This window comes from Argopecten irradians, chromosome 12 (assembly GCF_041381155.1).
Source record: "Argopecten irradians isolate NY chromosome 12, Ai_NY, whole genome shotgun sequence".
NCBI lineage: Eukaryota > Metazoa > Mollusca > Bivalvia > Pectinida > Pectinidae > Argopecten > Argopecten irradians.
This window is the reverse complement of record NC_091145.1, coordinates 7922091-7940606: the sequence shown is the minus strand read 5'-3', so window position 1 is coordinate 7940606 and position 18516 is coordinate 7922091. Positions and strand designations below refer to the sequence as shown.

At 33.4% G+C, this 18516-nt stretch overlaps 1 protein-coding gene across 1 annotated transcript; it reads right to left on the bottom strand.

Moving 5' to 3' along the window:
* Nucleotides 1–3133: 3133 nt before the first annotated feature.
* Nucleotides 3134–13830, bottom strand: LOC138336694 (ras-related protein Rab-43-like). Its single transcript, XM_069286241.1, has 4 exons — nucleotides 13512–13830; nucleotides 12463–12646; nucleotides 11338–11483; nucleotides 3134–9284 (listed from the first exon to the last, which is right to left on the bottom strand). The coding sequence occupies exons 1-4, from the start codon at nucleotides 13707–13709 to the stop codon at nucleotides 9171–9173; spliced, it is 642 nt and encodes a 213-aa protein (XP_069142342.1). The 5' UTR covers nucleotides 13710–13830; the 3' UTR covers nucleotides 3134–9170.
* Nucleotides 13831–18516: the final 4686 nt, after the last annotated feature.

The window sequence follows — 18516 nt, the reverse complement described above, 5'->3', positions numbered from 1 at the left end:
ATGATATATTATATAATTATTAAAATTTTAGAACCCGTTTAAAATAATGATTTTTGTACTCCTATATAGGTGTACTTGAACATAACTTAGTTGCTAAAAAGTGTCTATGCATCAGTCTTAACCTTAGATATTTTTGTTGCCTCGTAGATTGCTGTGTTTGTGAATTTTGGGGAAATATGCAGAAAATTGCATATTTCAGGTTTTGTGTAAATCACCATGGTTCTAGTATTGTGATTGCTTTCATAAAGTTGAATCCGGTCAATCAAGCGATCCTAATAAATGCTACAAACACTAATAAACAGTGTTATGTTTATTTGGTGACAGAAATATGTTCCAAACCCTGTGGACTTACTAAACTGCAAACAGCACAATCTTCGAGTCAACAGTAACACCCAAGGTTAAGCCTGGTAAAATCACTTGTTATCAATTTAGTTATGTTCAAGTATACCTAAAAATGATATCTGGTCATACAAAATATAACTAGTTTAAACAGGGTCTTAAACCTTAAAACTTGCCCTGCAGATAGGTCATTAGAATTTTGTACCTGCTGCCCCTATTGGTTGATCGTAAAAGGCTCTTATCTTTCTATTCTTCCTAACTGACTTTGTTCTCCCTAGCGTCTCCCTTGGCACCGTCTCACTTTTGGCCTTCTGTTGAGGGCTCGCCCCTGTGAGGTAGGATATGGAGTCTGTCCTCTTTGTCGAGGCACACCATGCACAGTCTATAAAAGTGGTAGTTTCTGTTTCTGCTTAGTGTTCGGCATACAGGGAGCAGGACTAATGGTTTGCCCATTGTCATTATAATGTGTCAGGACGGGGTATGTAGCTTGGTGTCTTCTAAAGCACGCTACAGTGATACAGCACTATAAAAAGGGCAAGAGTTCCACTATACAAGACACAATACGAACATACCGCAGTATCCCAAAAACACGTACATCGCACTTTACATGGGAGACCGTTCATTCGCCCCTGTGAGGAAGGCTCTGGGTTCTGTCCCCTGACCGAGACACACCAAAGTATAAAAGTGGTATGTTTCTGCTCCTGTTAGTGCTCAGCATGGGAGTGGGCGATGGTTTTGTATTATAATGGACGTTAATCATATAGCACTATAAAAAGAACAGAAATAAAACCGCAGTTTAACAAAGCACACACATGACCAAGCTTTAATTAATCAAACAACAAACAAACATGGCTGTTAAATTAATCAAATAAAGAAACAAATAAACCTTTAAAAAGACACATTTACTAATAAATGTATCATCACAATGTTGGTGATGCTGACACAAGCGTGCATGTATGAGATGACGATGTGTGTAAGTTATGTAGGAAAGAGTATGTATTGGTCTTTGTGTAACTGTTACATAAATTATGAAATCATAAAATCATTTCATTATATTTGTATACGAATTACCTATATTTCCATATACAGTGGTTCAGGTCCGTTTTAGTTGACTTGGAACATCAGTAATAATAGCATTATCCCTCACTACAAGAAGGGGAAAAGCAACTATTCATATATTGGAAAAAAAAGTTAAAACCAGTACATTCCTAGTATGAATAAGGTGATTTGATCCCCTCCTAAATATATAAGAGGGCGCACTTGTGTATGTGCTTTTAATGACATATTTTATTTGAACCAAGAAAAAAAATCAATGACTCGAATTTATGAAATTGTGCACTCATAAACAAATATCTGAGTTAAGGTACTCAGAAATTTAAGAACCGTTATCCAAACATAATCATTATTAAGTGTAAAACCAGCATCTGCTATTTACATACAATAGACTTGAATTCGCGTTTAAATGCATCAAAGCTCTACTGTTCCTGCAACTGAAACCTTGTATACCGATTATTTTAGGAAGATCTCAGTTGTGTTTATATGTGTATATTAGAATGAAGTTTCCCTTTTATGTCTGGTTCACAACCGTTCCTACAAACAGGGCGTTATAACTGTTATTTTTACCCCATTGCATGTTGACGAAATTGACTCTACATTACTATTTAGGATCTTGTTTTTTCTTATTCTGTTCTCAATGAAAAATCTAGATTCCTTGATAACGCCCGTTTTAAACTGATGGAGGCTTTCGTTCTTTCCTCTGGTCTATCGATCATACAAGTACATATGTACTGGTTTATGTTCCTATTTGCGAATAAAATTTGCGCGTTTTTGCGTTTGATAATTATAAGAAATCGTGAAATTAAATGTAACATTACGTGATATATATAATACTAAAATTATTAAATGTATGAAACCTGTTAACGAATATTAAAATGTTTGTTTTATTTAAGAATCCCCACTGAAAGTAACTTTTTTGAATGGATGTGTAAACAATGATTGTACGTGTATCTGTAATTAATGTGAAAGTGGTGTAACTGCAGATTTGAAATAATCAATTCAAATATGGAAATTGGTATGGAAGTCCTTCTGTGAAAGGAAAAACATTGTTATTTACATGCATATAATGAATTGAAAAAAAACCCTCACAGAATATTGATTTTTTTAAAAATAACAGTCGGTCATCATCATCTTTTTTCAATGTAAAATTTTGTGTTGATATTACTATGAAGTTTTCGTTGGTCGACAACGTCCCTGTATGTTCTCCTACTTGGTACATATGCTTGTTTGCACAATCTAATCCATTTATCGCAAAAATGTTGTACGCACACTTCGTATAGAATATTTCAAAATAAAGAATAAGACCTGTTTAAACACTTTCAAAAAAATATAAAGACACGTGGACATCTGAAAACACTGCTATCAAGGTCACGTTCAGATAAATCTTAACCATTCAGCACGGAGACACTGCTCGTCATCAGGTTTTATTACGAGGCGACAATGACCGGTTTATGGCTTACCAGGTCATGAGGAGACACTATTCCTTAATTGGTTCTGATAAATACGACCTTGTTCAGTCACTGGGTATGGATCGGAGAAAACCGTACATTCATCAACGCAGAACTTGACCAATTATTTGTTCGTCGACACTTTTCACTTGATACAGCAGATTCATTCATTTTAACCAAGGGGAAAAACAACAATTTGCCTGTCTGTATCCTTTTACCAGTCCTGCACAGAAGTGGCCTAAGGATAGAGTAAGTATAATGGTAAGTTAAAATAAAAACCAACACCGATATCCTCTCCATGTTTAATTTTACACCAGTTCTATTACATCAATCAATCAATGGAGCCCAGTCCATGTGTGATGTGTGTTGTATACACTGAATCACATCTATATCAATACATGTGTAATGAGCAAATAGTAATAAATATTATCTTGTACAGTGATATACATGTATGTTTATAATTCTCATTTGTGTTCAAAATATGAACCATTAGTGACACTCCACAAAACAAAGTCTGGGAGTGTTGTTCGAAGAATCAGCGAAAGAATTCGCACGACACCCAACAAAGTTTTTTACGTAAACGTCTTTAATGAAGTTACAGTGTAGCAAAAATAAAGACATGGAATTTACCCTGACTGCATCTGCATTATACATTTGAAATAATAAGTCAATGTATAATGTTTTCTCGACTCGATAATAAGTAATAAGTCATGGAGCAGTGCTTTTCCTGAGGATTTATCGAGATTATTTTTAACTATCACCAAGCTTTATATGAGTTACTGTTCTGTACTTTAAAGGCCCACTACCTTTCCGGAGCAAAATTTAAAGGTTTCTTGAAAATATTCATAACATAATTACAAATACATACCGATGGCCTAAAATTTTGTCGCAAAGTTAACACTAAACAAATGTAAAATTTCCTGCGTAATATGTGATAACTGTCGAGATTTATTTCGCTGTTTTTTATAGCCTGGTGCAGTAATTGTCATCTACCGCGCGGTACTTAGGACGACGACGGGAAACATAAGACGAGCCGCGTTATGAAATTTTACGTTTTATTTATAATTATTTTTTTTCGAAGATGATGATGAGTGTAGTATTAACGGTAAGTAAATAACTTTTGCGACTCTACAAAATCATCAATGTCGTTTTACATTCCCTTTTAAAAAATAAAAAAGCCATTTCAGAAAGGTAGTGACTTATTATAAATCTGTTCATACCGTATACATAGAATCGGTTGTTTTCGCGGGGATGATACTTTCGGCGGTCATCGCCATGTTCGCGAAATTTTGATCCATGCGATATTAAGAACGAGTTGAAATAAACACGAAAATTTTAGCCCGGGAAAATAACCGGCCATATGATATTTCATTTATATCGTTATAGATAGATAGGATATATCTATTTTCTATATTTTTTTTTTTGAATTTTCAAATAAAATGTATTTACAGTAAATTTTCACCAATACTATGTACTTTCGTTACGGAATTACACACGAAAACCCCCAACGGCAATTACACAAAAATAACATAACAAATACAAAGATAACAAACAAATTAGAGTTGCAATAATCAAGGTGTGAGAGCTAGGTACAGTGTATCAGAGATGTGAATAACAATAGACTGACATCCTTCACCTGGTGGTCTATTTTATAACAAATTAACATTAACGCTACAAACCAAAAGTATTTAAATAACAATACAGACCAAATGTGTTTAAGACACATCTTTACTGAATAAATAACAAACGTCACCAATATGACTTTGATTTAACTTTGAGGATGCACTAATTGCATCCAATATTAAACAAACTGATATAGTCTATCACCTCTGCATACATGCTTTACATCAGATCTTCAATTATCATGCACTATAGCTAAGCTTACTTTTCCCTGCGGAATGTGAGCTAAAACCTACAAGGATAACTGTGACTTCAATACATATAAAGCAAACAAAAAAGAAAATATTAAAGAAATTATAGATTGATATGAAAGGAGTACCGTAAATAATCACCAAATGGAAACCATAAACGCAGAATACAGACATACATAAACAATCGTAATCAAAAACGTTATCACCATGGCAAGCAACAAAGGAAATGATAGAATGCAGTAGTGTAACTTACATATAATACTAAGAATGAGTAAACAAATTGATAAATAGAATCTTCCCTACCTAGAGGGTGTGAAAACAGAATCACAACTCGAGGGGTAATTCGACATGAACATCCTACCTGAGGCTTGCCGAGGGTTAGACATTCAGGAATTCTCCCGAGGGTTGTGATTTGGTTGCCACACCATCATGGGTAGGGAATGATTCTTTTTCTCTCATATACGAAAGAAAAAGAAAATAATAGCCTAAAAAAGAAGCATTTTCACCGCGACATGACATGGGTCCATCGACATTGACGTCACGTACATGTAATTGTCTTCAGGTTCAAAAGGTTAGCGCGCGCAATCTGTCATACCCTAGGGGTTGACAGAGAAATCTCCCAAGGTGACAAATCAATGATTGGTGGTGGGAAAATTGTTTACTTTTAGTGAGAAAAATGCATAGTCATCACTTTACACTAAGCGTGATTTATTTCTGTTCACAGGTTGAAAAGCAAAAGGAGTCGATACAACTGGGGAAGGGGGTGAACCATTGACGTGGTCTTCAGAGGCTTACAAGTAAACAACATAATAAAATAATTATATAACTTTAACTCATATAAAGAGTCCATGCGACCTAATAGCACCGAAGGCAAAACAGGAATATGGCAACATAAAAATCAAGCCTTTTTCCTCAAATATCAGGAAATAGAGGTTCATTGTATTTGTATTTCAGGAACACCGTGGCTAAAGTTTCATCTTCCATCTTTCTCAATCTGTATTTTATTTACATTATGATGTTTAGTAATACTTTAAATGGTTTACAATTAATTAATACATGTCAGATTTCACCAAAGCTATGACCATTCATAATGAACACACTTTGCTAGATGTGAATGAATTTGAATTATTTACATATTACTATGAACTTATCGGGACCCGACTTATGCAAATATAATAATGTTGAAGTTAAAAGTGTCTAGACTTAGTTAGACTTGTCAAATGCTTACAGCATTAACTTGTCCAACATGCATACTTAAATCTGAATTTAAGCTACGTTATTGACTTCTAATTCAAGCATAAAACACTACACTATTGCATTCACATAATTCCTGCTAGTGAATCTAGTATGTGAATAACTAACTAAATAAATTATTGAGCATTATATTTGGAATGTCAAGTATTTCCAACGATACACTACAAAACTGATAAGATAAACAAGAAGCAAAGTGAATGCATTAATTTAAAGAAGTTTTGTCAAGTTTCACTTGACCACTTTCCTAGAATATCAAGCCATGTTCACACCAGTGCTAACCAAAAATATAAGCCATCCTTTACTTTCATGTGATCACATACTCATTACATAAATTCAACTTATTCTTTAATATGATGACTTTGTTTTAAAGATGTTCCACTGTCGACAGATCAATCACGATACCCATCATTTGAACAATAACTGATGTTTAATCGTGTATATATGTGTCTAATTAACACAAAAAAACATATAAAATAATTTGTTTTGTTTTTGCTACGTGCCCAATCAGTACTTTATTCCGTAGAACACATAGTGCCATGGATTTTTTTCGGGGCACAATTACGTATTTTTAATATTTCTATCTTTCAGTAAAATAAGATGCTCAAACTTTTCCATGATGGTAATGGTGAAAAGTAAATACTTTTGTAACTTAAGAAAAATACTAATTCGTCTGTTCCTGTTTTTGAAAGAGAGAAAACCCTGTTTATCAGCGGGTGGAGTATCTTTAACTATACTGTCCTCTTAAATTTCTATGTGCATGATCACTCTCCAACAATGATCAAATCACTCCCTAAATTGATCACTTCCCTGAAATATATACCGTTTTCGACCCCAAAAGCGCCTAGGGCGTTTTAAAATTTGAAAAAGTGAAAAGAGGCTGACAAGACAAAATTACTGCAAATCTATACATTTTTGTATAGTTTTGGTCTTAAGTTATGCCTGGTCAATTAAAATTAAGGCCTCGAAAAGGAAGAGGGGCGCTTATAGGGACATGGGCGCTTATTAGGTCGAATATGATAAATATAATCCTTCATATGATCCATTTCCTTACATATCATATACAATGCATTTCACTTCTCTGGAATATACAGCCATGTTCTATAATAATTTTGAAATAAGATTGCTGTAATATTTCTATAGATATAAGTCTAAATTTTTATTTTACATGGAAAATTATCTTAGCAATATGCTGATACATGTATATATCACCAAAATTACAATATTTCAACACTAAGTATTATGTACTTCTGAATCAGCACACTAATTGCACAAATGATTGTAACTTTCATATCCTTAGAAGTCAATGACATCACAACATTATAATAAATGATTTATTATTTAGTAATAATACATGCTATGCTTTTTTATAAATTGAAATACAACTGCTTATTGCTCCATTCCACATCAAGATAAAGGTTAAATTGGTTTTATTAAGTAAAATAATAATGCTTTGTACCATAATTCACCCAATAAGTATCCAGGTACCATTTTCAGATTTGTTTTTAGGGAGGATATTAAATAAGACCAAATTCAGACCTTTGACAAAATTATTGTACAAAGTTTGAATCAAAGAAAAATAATGTTATTGATATTTTGGTCTGTATTTTATAAATATTTAAATTCAAATACTTTGATCAGTGAACTTGAGACCTTAAAATTTCGGATTGATGCTTTTTGGGACGGGATCCAAATACCATCGTTTTAAAAAATTGCTTGTACTACATTTGCAACATGAAACTTGTGATAAATCAATAATAAGGATGAGGAAATTCTTAGGCATTAAGACAACAAAAATATAATTTAATTGTATGTACAGTGAAGTTCAAAATTTAAATATCTTATTTAAACAATTAAGAAATATAATGTACATTGTACATATTATTCTTTTTCTCGACAATTTCATTTTACAAATGATGTTAAAGTCTACATGACAAGGCCAAACTGGGTTAATAGGTCTCCATTAAAATCAACCTGAGTTGTAGGACAGTTAAACCAAATCTCAGTAAAACTGAATTAAGAAAAGATATCATAAAAATTAAAATTTTCAAAACTCTTAAAAATTCTGAATTATTCAGGCCAAAAAAAGGGTAAAAAAAGTTCCTCAATATTAATTCATGTGTTCTTATGTATGCAAAGAGAAACTTGACCAAGTTTCATTACTAAATTATAATAGAAAAATATTGTAGCTAGACTTTGTCAAAAAGTAGCATCCAAAAAAGGTTTAAACCCAAAATTACTAGAACCAAATATTACTTTTTTTTACTGCCACCTTAGTGTGTGAAAATTTCTTACATATTGCCCACTTTAGCAGATTAACAGACTGGTAAAAAAATGAATTTATATTTTCAATTGTATGTATATAAATTTTGCATCATCATCTCACCAGTGAGTTCTCTGATACATGTACATGCATTCTATCTTTAGAAAATGTATCAATCACACTTATTGACACAATTCAGGAAATTCTTTTTGATGAAAATGCAAGACAGGTTCGGATTAAGTCTGGGTCATTTTCGAGCAATTCTGGGCAATCTACCACAGACTGATGAAAACATTGATGTCTTTTGATTGCAGACATTCATTATTGATAGAATTGTGCCTTGATTTCTTGATTATAAGATTTTAAGTTATTTTTTCAATAATTTTGCATATCTGTTTACCTTAAAAGATTTCATATCGCCGGCAGTTTTCACAAACTTTAAAACCTGTATTTAGCATATATAGCAGATAGCATATATATACTTCAGAAGGCAATATTTTAATGTTCTAAATTGTGAAACCCATCGGCAACATGCAAAATTAAAAATTTTAGTACAAGTGGTTATATTTTACTTGCTCAAGAGTAATTTGACTGAGCGTCAGTTCAAATGGATGTGATTAATGTTGTCAAAATATAGACTTTAATGCAAATATTGACACTGTCCTGTCCACTGCCGGAAAAGCAACACCAAGCATATAATCATACCTTTATGAACAATTACCAAAGACAAATTAAGACAAAAATGTAAAGTAAATGATCATCATTAAATTGTACACCATAGACTTTAGGAACTGGTTGGTATTGATATTCCAAAATAATATTCACCTTGTTGCAAAAGTAAAGGAGGTCTTTACAATATGCCCTCGTTTTGTCTGTTCAAAGTGTATGTAATGCTTTATCATTTGGCACCACAATGTCTAGTTTTCTTGGTTCTGGGGAAATCTAGCTGCCACAACAGGACCAGTTTGAACCGATTGTCCGTGTGTTTAAATTAACTCTACCAGAGTCTTCATTACTGTCAAAAGCCTGGTCACCTCCATACCGTTTCTTTAACTCCTGCAATGTATAAATAGAACTGCTGAATAAGATTGTGTAAAAATGTACCTGCTTAACTTTGATATAAAAGTTGGTGTATTGGTCATTGTCTTTAAATGCTAAAAAAGTTATCTATGGGCAGTCTCCATAGTTTAGATGTGGAAATTGTTTAAATTATATTAATGAAGCCATTTTTTTAGTGTCAAAGTATAGGTCACAATGGCCTTGCAATTGGTTTGGTATGTGAATTCCCTAGATTATCCATACATAAAAAGTACATGTATGAAGTTATCAGTAATTTATATATCATAATGATAGAGCACAGACTCACATTTTTTTCTGTAACTGAATTCAAGTCAAAGGTTAACAAAAAGGACAGAGTGACTTTGTCTAAGGTGGTCTTACATCTTTATTAGGAAGTTTGAGGTCCAATTATCTTCTAGTAAAGGAAAAAGTGCCTGGACAAGATAATACCAGGCAAAATGGACATGACATAAAACTACAGCACAACAGTGAAATTTTTGGACCTAGTAGCATCATGTCTCTGAGTATAAAGACGAAGTTCTATTGAGATACTGTTTACCTCTTAATTTTGAATATTAAATTTGTGTTTTGAGTATTTTTAATCTAAATACGGAATAAGTTACTTATGACTAAAAATTGGGATTTATGTTTACCATTTAGGGATGTCACGGTTCATGTTTTTTCAGCTCGGTTCGGTTTCAACTTTTTTTGATCGGTTTTCGGTTTTTTCGGTTCGGTTCAGGCAAATCTCAATCACACTTTTTAAGTCTATTTTCTATCAAAAGCAAGTTCTGCTTTAGATTTAAAGATGGTATATCACTTAAACAAATGTTTTTTTTTTCTTTATCAAGATTTCACTTCTAATTAAAAACATATAATTTATTGCGCCCTGAAAAATAATCCACAGCACTATATCCTATATACATTGAAGTTCTAAAAGTGCATGCAGCAAAGAAATTCATTAATTATTCTATATCATTTTGTGTCTTAATTAGACATATAACACGATTAAATACCAATTTTTGTTCAAATATTGAGTATCATTTATGATCTCTCAGCAGTGGAACATCTTTAAAAAACATAATTGAACATTTTCTTATCTTTTTAACTCTTTCAGTACTATTGACACATTAATCAGTCACAGAGAGATATATGTCCTCGTATCCTTTATGATACATTATTTCGTCACTAAAACTTTTCTCGTATCCTTCATGACGCATTATTATGTGATGATTGACATGTGAAAATCTAAGTTTTACCGCAAATCAATACATCGGTATTATCCCAGAAAAAGTGTTTTTAAAAAGTATTATGCATTTGAATTATAATAGAGATAAACATTATTACGTACCAGGTGCATGTTCAATCGTAAAATGCTTTAATTCACGGAATATTGGCCGACGGAAACGCGATTGTTTACAATCGGCAACACAATGGCGGCTTGATTTAGCTGCCGATATTCTGCGGGATTAATGTTATCGGAAAAATACATAATAAAAAATTATCAATTATAAAATATAAAACATATAGTGAAATATATCATTTAGATATTATGTATGCAAAAAACGATCTTCTGAATGACTGAACTTGCACACGTGTTACACATATATGTCGGTCAACAGGTGTATTTCTCGGGATTCTGACAAACAACTTCGCCGAATTTCAAAGAAATAATCTGCAATACAGTTTATACACGTAAATATCAGGTATTATAGGACAGTTATTTTTTTTAATGAACCGAACCGAAACTTAGAATTATCGTACCGAACCGAACCGTACGGTTGAATTTTTCGGTTAACCGTATTTTCGGTTAACCGTGACACTCCTATTACCATTATGAATATTCTGGAGAAGCCATCAGATTGGGTACATTTTGATTTGTCAGAACCTGTAGCTTAGAAGAAATGTAAAATATAAATGAAGATAAACTCATAAGGAATGATAAATTTTCGTTTGCAGAACTTTGCTTTGCTACTAAAAACAATTACACCCTACCATCTGAATTCCAGCCCTAATTTTTTTCTGTTTAAAGCTTGAAATACAAACTTGCCTTTGCCATCCTCATAAACACTTCTTCCACATTTGTGTTTTCTTTAGCACTTGTTTCTATGACGTCTACCATGCTGTGGTGATCAGCATAGGCTCTGGATTCAGCTGTCTTAACCTCTCGTAGATGTTCCAGATCACTTTTGGTCCCTGTAATTAATCCATTCATAACTCCATGCATTTTCAAAAATGACGTAATTCTCCATGCATATATCTACTTGTACAAATACATGAAACATCATGAAGAGGATACATATGGCTTCCTAGCTTTCCCATTCAATAAAGCTGTTTCATAAATTTTATTTATTTTTACCTTCTTTTTTACTACAAAATGATGAATTGATCACTAATATGTAGATTCCTTACAGTGTGTAAAATCAGTATCAATTGTCATATTGATTTGAACATGATAATCAATTAATTTTTTTTTCCAAACAGTAAAAGTTCAAAGCAATGGAAAATTGACGACAACTGTGAATGACTGTTGAGGAATGTTTTGTCGTGCCTTTTTAATATCAACCTGTGACATCATGAAAATGTCACAATATAATATGTTGCTGGCTACTTACATGTATTTCCATGCAACTTGTATGACCAACTTGGTTTTCAATGATATGTTCAAAATCGCAACTGATCATTTTATTGATCATCTGGCAAAAAACTCCAAATATGAGTTATATGATAAAACAGAATCTATTATTCATATCAAAATTCCCTTCATATTAGATTGATGATACTCATTTCAAATTTTTTATTTTTGCTTGCAAAAGGTTCACAAAAAATGAATATTTTTTTTTATCATCAATCTAATATGAAGGGAAACTAAAGACAGATCCTTTATTTATATACAGGCCCCAATTTCTCGAAACATTTGTGCAGACTTAAGTCTTCTTATGTAATTTATATGAAAATTTACGACTTCAGTCAGTTTTTGACCTAAGTTTGTTTCGATAAATTGGCACCAGGTACATTGTGTACTTATGGATATATATATGCTTTAGTATTGCAAGTGGATCAGAAATGGTTTTATTTTTTATGCCTCCGATTTATTGGTACTGGTAATCTTCCAAACATACCAGATGATACCACAATATTTAGTTTTGTTCAATAAAATAAATTTTCTTCTTACCAATCAGACATTGCACTATATTTGATCCTGCGTATCTTTTAACATCTTCAATCCAGCGGGATATATTTTCAAATGAAGCTTTTTTAGTAATGTCATATGCTAAAATTACACCATTCGCACTTCTGTAGTAACTCTGTGTTATCGTACGAAACCTTTCCTGGCCAGCAGTATCCCAGATTTGTAACTGGAAAAAAAATACAAAAAAACATTGATAACACAACCAATTTAATATACATTTTTTCTGTACATGTTTAATGGTTTACTACATACCAGCCAGAACCAGAACTTTCTTTTTTAAACCTTTTAACGATGCTCCACCTCTGACAAATGGTATTTTTTCCACTATCAAAAACAGAAGAAGATGATTTAGTATATTTTCAGTTACAAAAGTTACTTACTTTACACCATTACCATCATTGAAAAGTTTGAACTTATAATTTTACTTCAAGTTAAAAATATAAAAAAAAAAAAATAATTGCATCCCCCAAAAAAATCCATGGCACTATAACCTATACGTGATGAAGTACTGATTGCGCCTACACCGAAAGCAAAATAAATTATTTGATAATATGTTTTGTTTAATTAGACATATATATATATACACACAATTAAACACCAATTATTGTTCAAATGATGTGTATCATTTGTCATTTATTTGGCGGTGGAGCATCTTAAAACTTTTAATTTGTGAATAGAGTGTTTTATAATATACATAATGTAAATTGTCACCTCAATGCGCAGCAAGTAGAGGATCAAAGATAAAACTAAATATAGATCCGCCTTACAAGTCTACAACTTATATAATTATTGTACCACGGCTGGAAAACAGTGTGTGAAAAGAAATTACACATAGCTGCATTGTACATAGGGAAACTTTTGATAGGATCGACGTTATGATTCAAAAGTGTCACGTCATGATATACCTCTAACATTGTTATTGTAAATACATTTTGTACTGTGGTTTTTATTTTTATAAACCAAAGGCTTTTCATATCTAGATATATTTAACACGGCACTTAGAATAAGGGAAATATAATTAATGTTATTACCTTGATGAGTTTACCATCTATTTGCATTGTTTTCATTGTGAAATCAACCCCGATTGTACTCCCATGTTTTTCGACATAAGTGCCCGATTTGAACCTCTGCACTACACATGTTTTACCAACTCCCGCGTCGCCGATCAAAACAATCTTGAATAGATAATCAAATGCGTCGTCTGAATCTGTGGTATTAAAAGACGCCATTGGCACACAATTGACTGTCTATAATTAATGTTAACTCGTCACATATCACAACAAACAGCTGATGCGTCATTCAAAATTCAGAATTACAGAATACCGGAAGTTACTTACTCGCCACAACACAAGAAGGCGCGTTCGATATAAAACACAGGAAAAAACCTTAAAACTGCTATAAATAGATCGGGAACACGCATATTGATCGGATATATAATGTACGTACGTTTCTGATCACGATAGTTTATTACTAGTACTTTAAAGATTTGAAATAGAATTAATATTAATTTCTATTTCATTAACATATTCCATACAATTTTAAAATGAAAAAAAAAAGAAATGGAAAAAGTCCATGTGCACAGTACAGTACAGAAACTAGAAATATCAAACGTTAAATTCGATGTACTTTTAACCATCATCTGGTGAACATTGATGTGATATGAATAGAGAAATACTTGTAGTATATTGAACAAAGTGAACATCAAATTCACCAGCAGATGTTCACAAAAAATGTGAACCTCGGTCAATATATACTATTTCTCACATATGTTATATTCAACGGCACTAAGATGTGCGGACATCAATCTCTCCCAGAGTGCATTGCGGTTACCCTTCATTTATCTCAATCTTTATAATAATGAAGGGTAACCGCAATGCACTCTGGGAGAGATTGTGCCGACATACATGTATTACCGCAATGCACTCTGGGAGAGATTGTGCCGACATATTACCACCAGCCCTTCACCTCTGGAAATCCCATGTGGGGCAGTTGCCAGGTACTGACCACTTAATTCATACGGGGGAGAGAGGGGGAGTGTCCGTGTGCTTATTTTTTGTCATGTTTAAATACATGTGTTATTTTTCATTTTTTTTAGTGTAAAGTGCTCAAATAATCCTAAAATGTTAAAAAAAAATAAAAATAAAGTGTATTATTTGCCACATTAATGCTTAATATCTCAATTACAAATGAAGATAGTAAAGATTTACAGCAAAATTATATATTACATCATGTAGCTTGATAAAGCTAAAATGCTGCCACAATGATTAAATAATCTCAATTAATACTGAAGCAACATAGTGTGTACATGTATTAATAATTGTACGGTACAATATATATATATAGTGAATCGCACAACATACCAAAAACTACATTCGTGCATCGCGCAGATAGCGCGCACACAAACGTGCGTCAATCGCAATTTCAAACGTGCACAGAAGTCCGAAGTGAAATTAAAGGGAGATAACCCCATTATATCTAATAGACGAATCAATCTACTCATGTGTAGATTTTGGCAACCACCTAGTTGCCTTTTCAGCCGTAACTGTGGTCAGTTACAATGTAGGAGGTACATATTAATCTGGAGTGGGATTCAGTCACGTGACCCGTATATTAGCCCTTACGTCATGTGACTGAATTATGTCATTATAATAACGTCCTTGTCAATGACAAATAAAGGGTTTTTATGGAGCTATAATGCTCTATCGTGGTTCGATTTTCTTGAAAATACCCTGGATAAAAACAAATATGTCATTTTTTTAAAACAAAATCTATTTAGAAAATCTATTTAAGGGGCGAATTTATTTCAGATGAATGTTTTTATACAGATAATGTTGAAGAATGACTACAAAAACACAGGTCCAATTTCTTCACAACTTTGACAGAGGATGTTAACAACATTGTTAATGTATAAAAGTTCAATGGTTAAACGGAAATCATAAGAAAGACGATCCTGGAGCTAAATAAGATCTAATTGTGACGGGTGCCGTCACATAAAGTTCCCCCAATCTCCACAGAGCCTAATTTGACAAGAGTGACCTCCCCTGAATGATAACGTGACATCGTTTTACCAGTAAATAAATATTATTTCGCAGAAGAAAAATGCTTTTTGAAAAGTCACATCATTAAAGTAAATATATTAGACATTGCAATGCCTATAATAATTGTATTGCATGCCGCGACAGCCATCTTGATTCCTGGTTTCTGTAAAAGTTGCCCAAAAATGACCTCAAAATAGTTCACATGTATGTCACTAGTAACAGATCTATAACTTAAAAATACAACAAAAATGATCCGGACTTAAAACGGATCCCTGTTGACCAGTGAATAAAAGGAAATAACTCTTACTGGTGTTCGAAAAATTTAAAGGGACCATTCAGTCTAAGAGAACATTAAAATGTGTACGTTTATCGAAAAAAAACCCAGTTCTAATGGAAATTAGATCAGTCGGTTTTACTGTGATATGCCAGAAAAGCCCATGGTGGTGAAATACGTGTGAAATGTTCAAACTCGCTCGCTGTCTGCCATTACACATTGTGGTCGAACATATTGTATGCCGAACCCTGTTCCTTGCTCGTACAGTAATGCAACTTTACTCTAGAACTGCTCATATTGCTCTGACAGTAGTGTTTTTACCTTATTAGGTGGATTTTCTTGCCTAAAAATCATTGTATCACCTCCTCAGTAGTTATGTAGTTTATTTGTTTAACGTGCGTGACTTTGACTCGGGTACAGTGTATGGGTACAGCGTGCATGTTGTACCTGCTTTATCGTATTGATCAACGATTTGTAATTACAACGGTCTCAATTAAAATACTAAACAATGACGTGGTATTTGTCAATATTTTATGTTATATGTTTCAAAAGAAATGTAGAACAATACATTTATGCCATATCTTGCTTCTTGGTTATGTAAAAGAATTAGCCTGAATGAATTGTCTCTTTAAACAGTCACAAAATTTGTTTTTTTTACTCATAATTTTGTATTTTTCACTTTAAAAATTTAGAATCTGATTTAATCTACATATCGATTCCAGACAAATCTGACCGGTATTTAAATATCTATAAGCAGTTCGATTTTGAACAATGAAAGGCTGTGGCGGCTATCTTGGATGCTGGTCGGATAAAATGAAACCGGTCAGCACATCTGCAGGTCACCAGAAATGACATCACAATTTTTTTTAAATCGATTCAGTTTTCGAGAAATGTTCGGACAAAGTCGCGACAGGAAATAGAAGAAGAAGAAGAAACGGAGTAAACACAGAAAGTTCTCCATCCCGTTTTTGTTGGTTTTTTTTTTGTGTAGCCAGAAGTACCTATACTTCATTCGCTATGTTTGGTTAAGTTGAATTCATTAGGTTTACAGCTTCCTGTAAACAGCTAGGGTCATTTTAGGAAGGCCTCCAGATTGCCTGTCTGTGCAATGTCTTGTCTCCTTATAGTAGTGAACCTCTTGCCCCTTTTATATTGAAATCTCATGTCACTTCATGCCACAAGAAATACCAAACAGCTCTCAACAACTGGTCACATTGTATTGACAAAGAGAAAACCATGCCATCGCTCCACTCCTTTATGCTTTAAAGGATAACAATTTTTTCCACTATAATCCACTATAGTGTCTTGGACACAGAATACAGAATCTTTCACATATCCAAGAAATATAGTTATTATTACACATTAGGGGAAGTTTGATATGAAATGATATGTTTATTCATCTACTTAATAAAATGCTATGCAGGTAGGGTGCTAGAATTCTACCTGCTGCCCCTATTGCATGATCGTAAAGGGCGACTGATATAAATTTAGGATTTTGTTTGTTCGTTTGATTGTCTTAACGTCCTATTAACAGCCAGGGTCATATGAGGACGGCCTCCCATGTATGAAGTGTGTAGCGTGTGTGAAGTGCGAGGTGCGTGTTTTGGGAGACTGCGGTATGTACGTGTTGTGTCTACTTGTAAAGAGCCTTTTTAGTGCTCAATTACTGAAGCATGGCGCCGAAGAAATCAAGCAACACACTCCACCCGGTCACATTATACTGACTAAATTTAGGATTTGATCTTTTCCTTCTTCCCATTTTACTTTCGTTTTCCTGACGTCTCACTTTTGGCACTGTGTTGAGCTTTCGCCCCTGTGAGTTAGGCTCTGGGCTCTGTCCTTCTGGCAAAGACACACCAAAGTCTATAAAAGTGTTAGCATCTGCTCCTGGTTAACACTCAGCATACCGGGAATGGGACGACTGGTTCGCCTGTTGTCGGTATAATGTGACCGGTAGAGATGTGTTGCTTTGTGTCTTTGGCGGCATGCTTCGGTGATATCGCACTACAAAAGGGCGATCGTTCCACTTTACAAGAAGACACCACATAAATATACCGCAATCTCTCAAAACACACACCACGTACTTCATACACGCTACACTTCACATACATGGGATACCGTCCTTACATGACACAGGTTGTTCGTAGGAATTTAATTAAACAAACAAACAAAAGATTTAAAAACAAAAAATAACAGCACTTTAATAAACACTTCATCGAAGATAATGCGCCTCATCTTGATATCATTCAGAATATCCCCATATCAATAAGAATCACTTAAAAGACCGACGCATTGTATTAGTTGATGAGATATAGGGTTAAATATTTTTCTGTGTTAGTTTCTAACACTCATGGTTTCATGGAGTACGTAGGGTTTCAATATTGACAGTGTGTCAGTTTTTAATCTTGGAAGATAATGGCTAGTAGATGTCAGGCTATTAATACACGGAATATCCCATATACATTAAATATCAAAGTTCTCATCCACTTTAAAAGACAACACTATATCTTCAATAGTCGCTCTTATAGACGTACATATGTGCTTATTGATACATCAGCTAATGATTCGAATGTTCAACCATACAGTAGAACTGCTCACAAACATTATTCTAAAACTGTTTTCATACAGATGGATATGTCAGTTGCTCGAGATACGCATGTGTACCCAAGGCGAAGGTCACTTGGAAGCCCGATGATTGGAACAAAGCATAATCTATACTGTAGG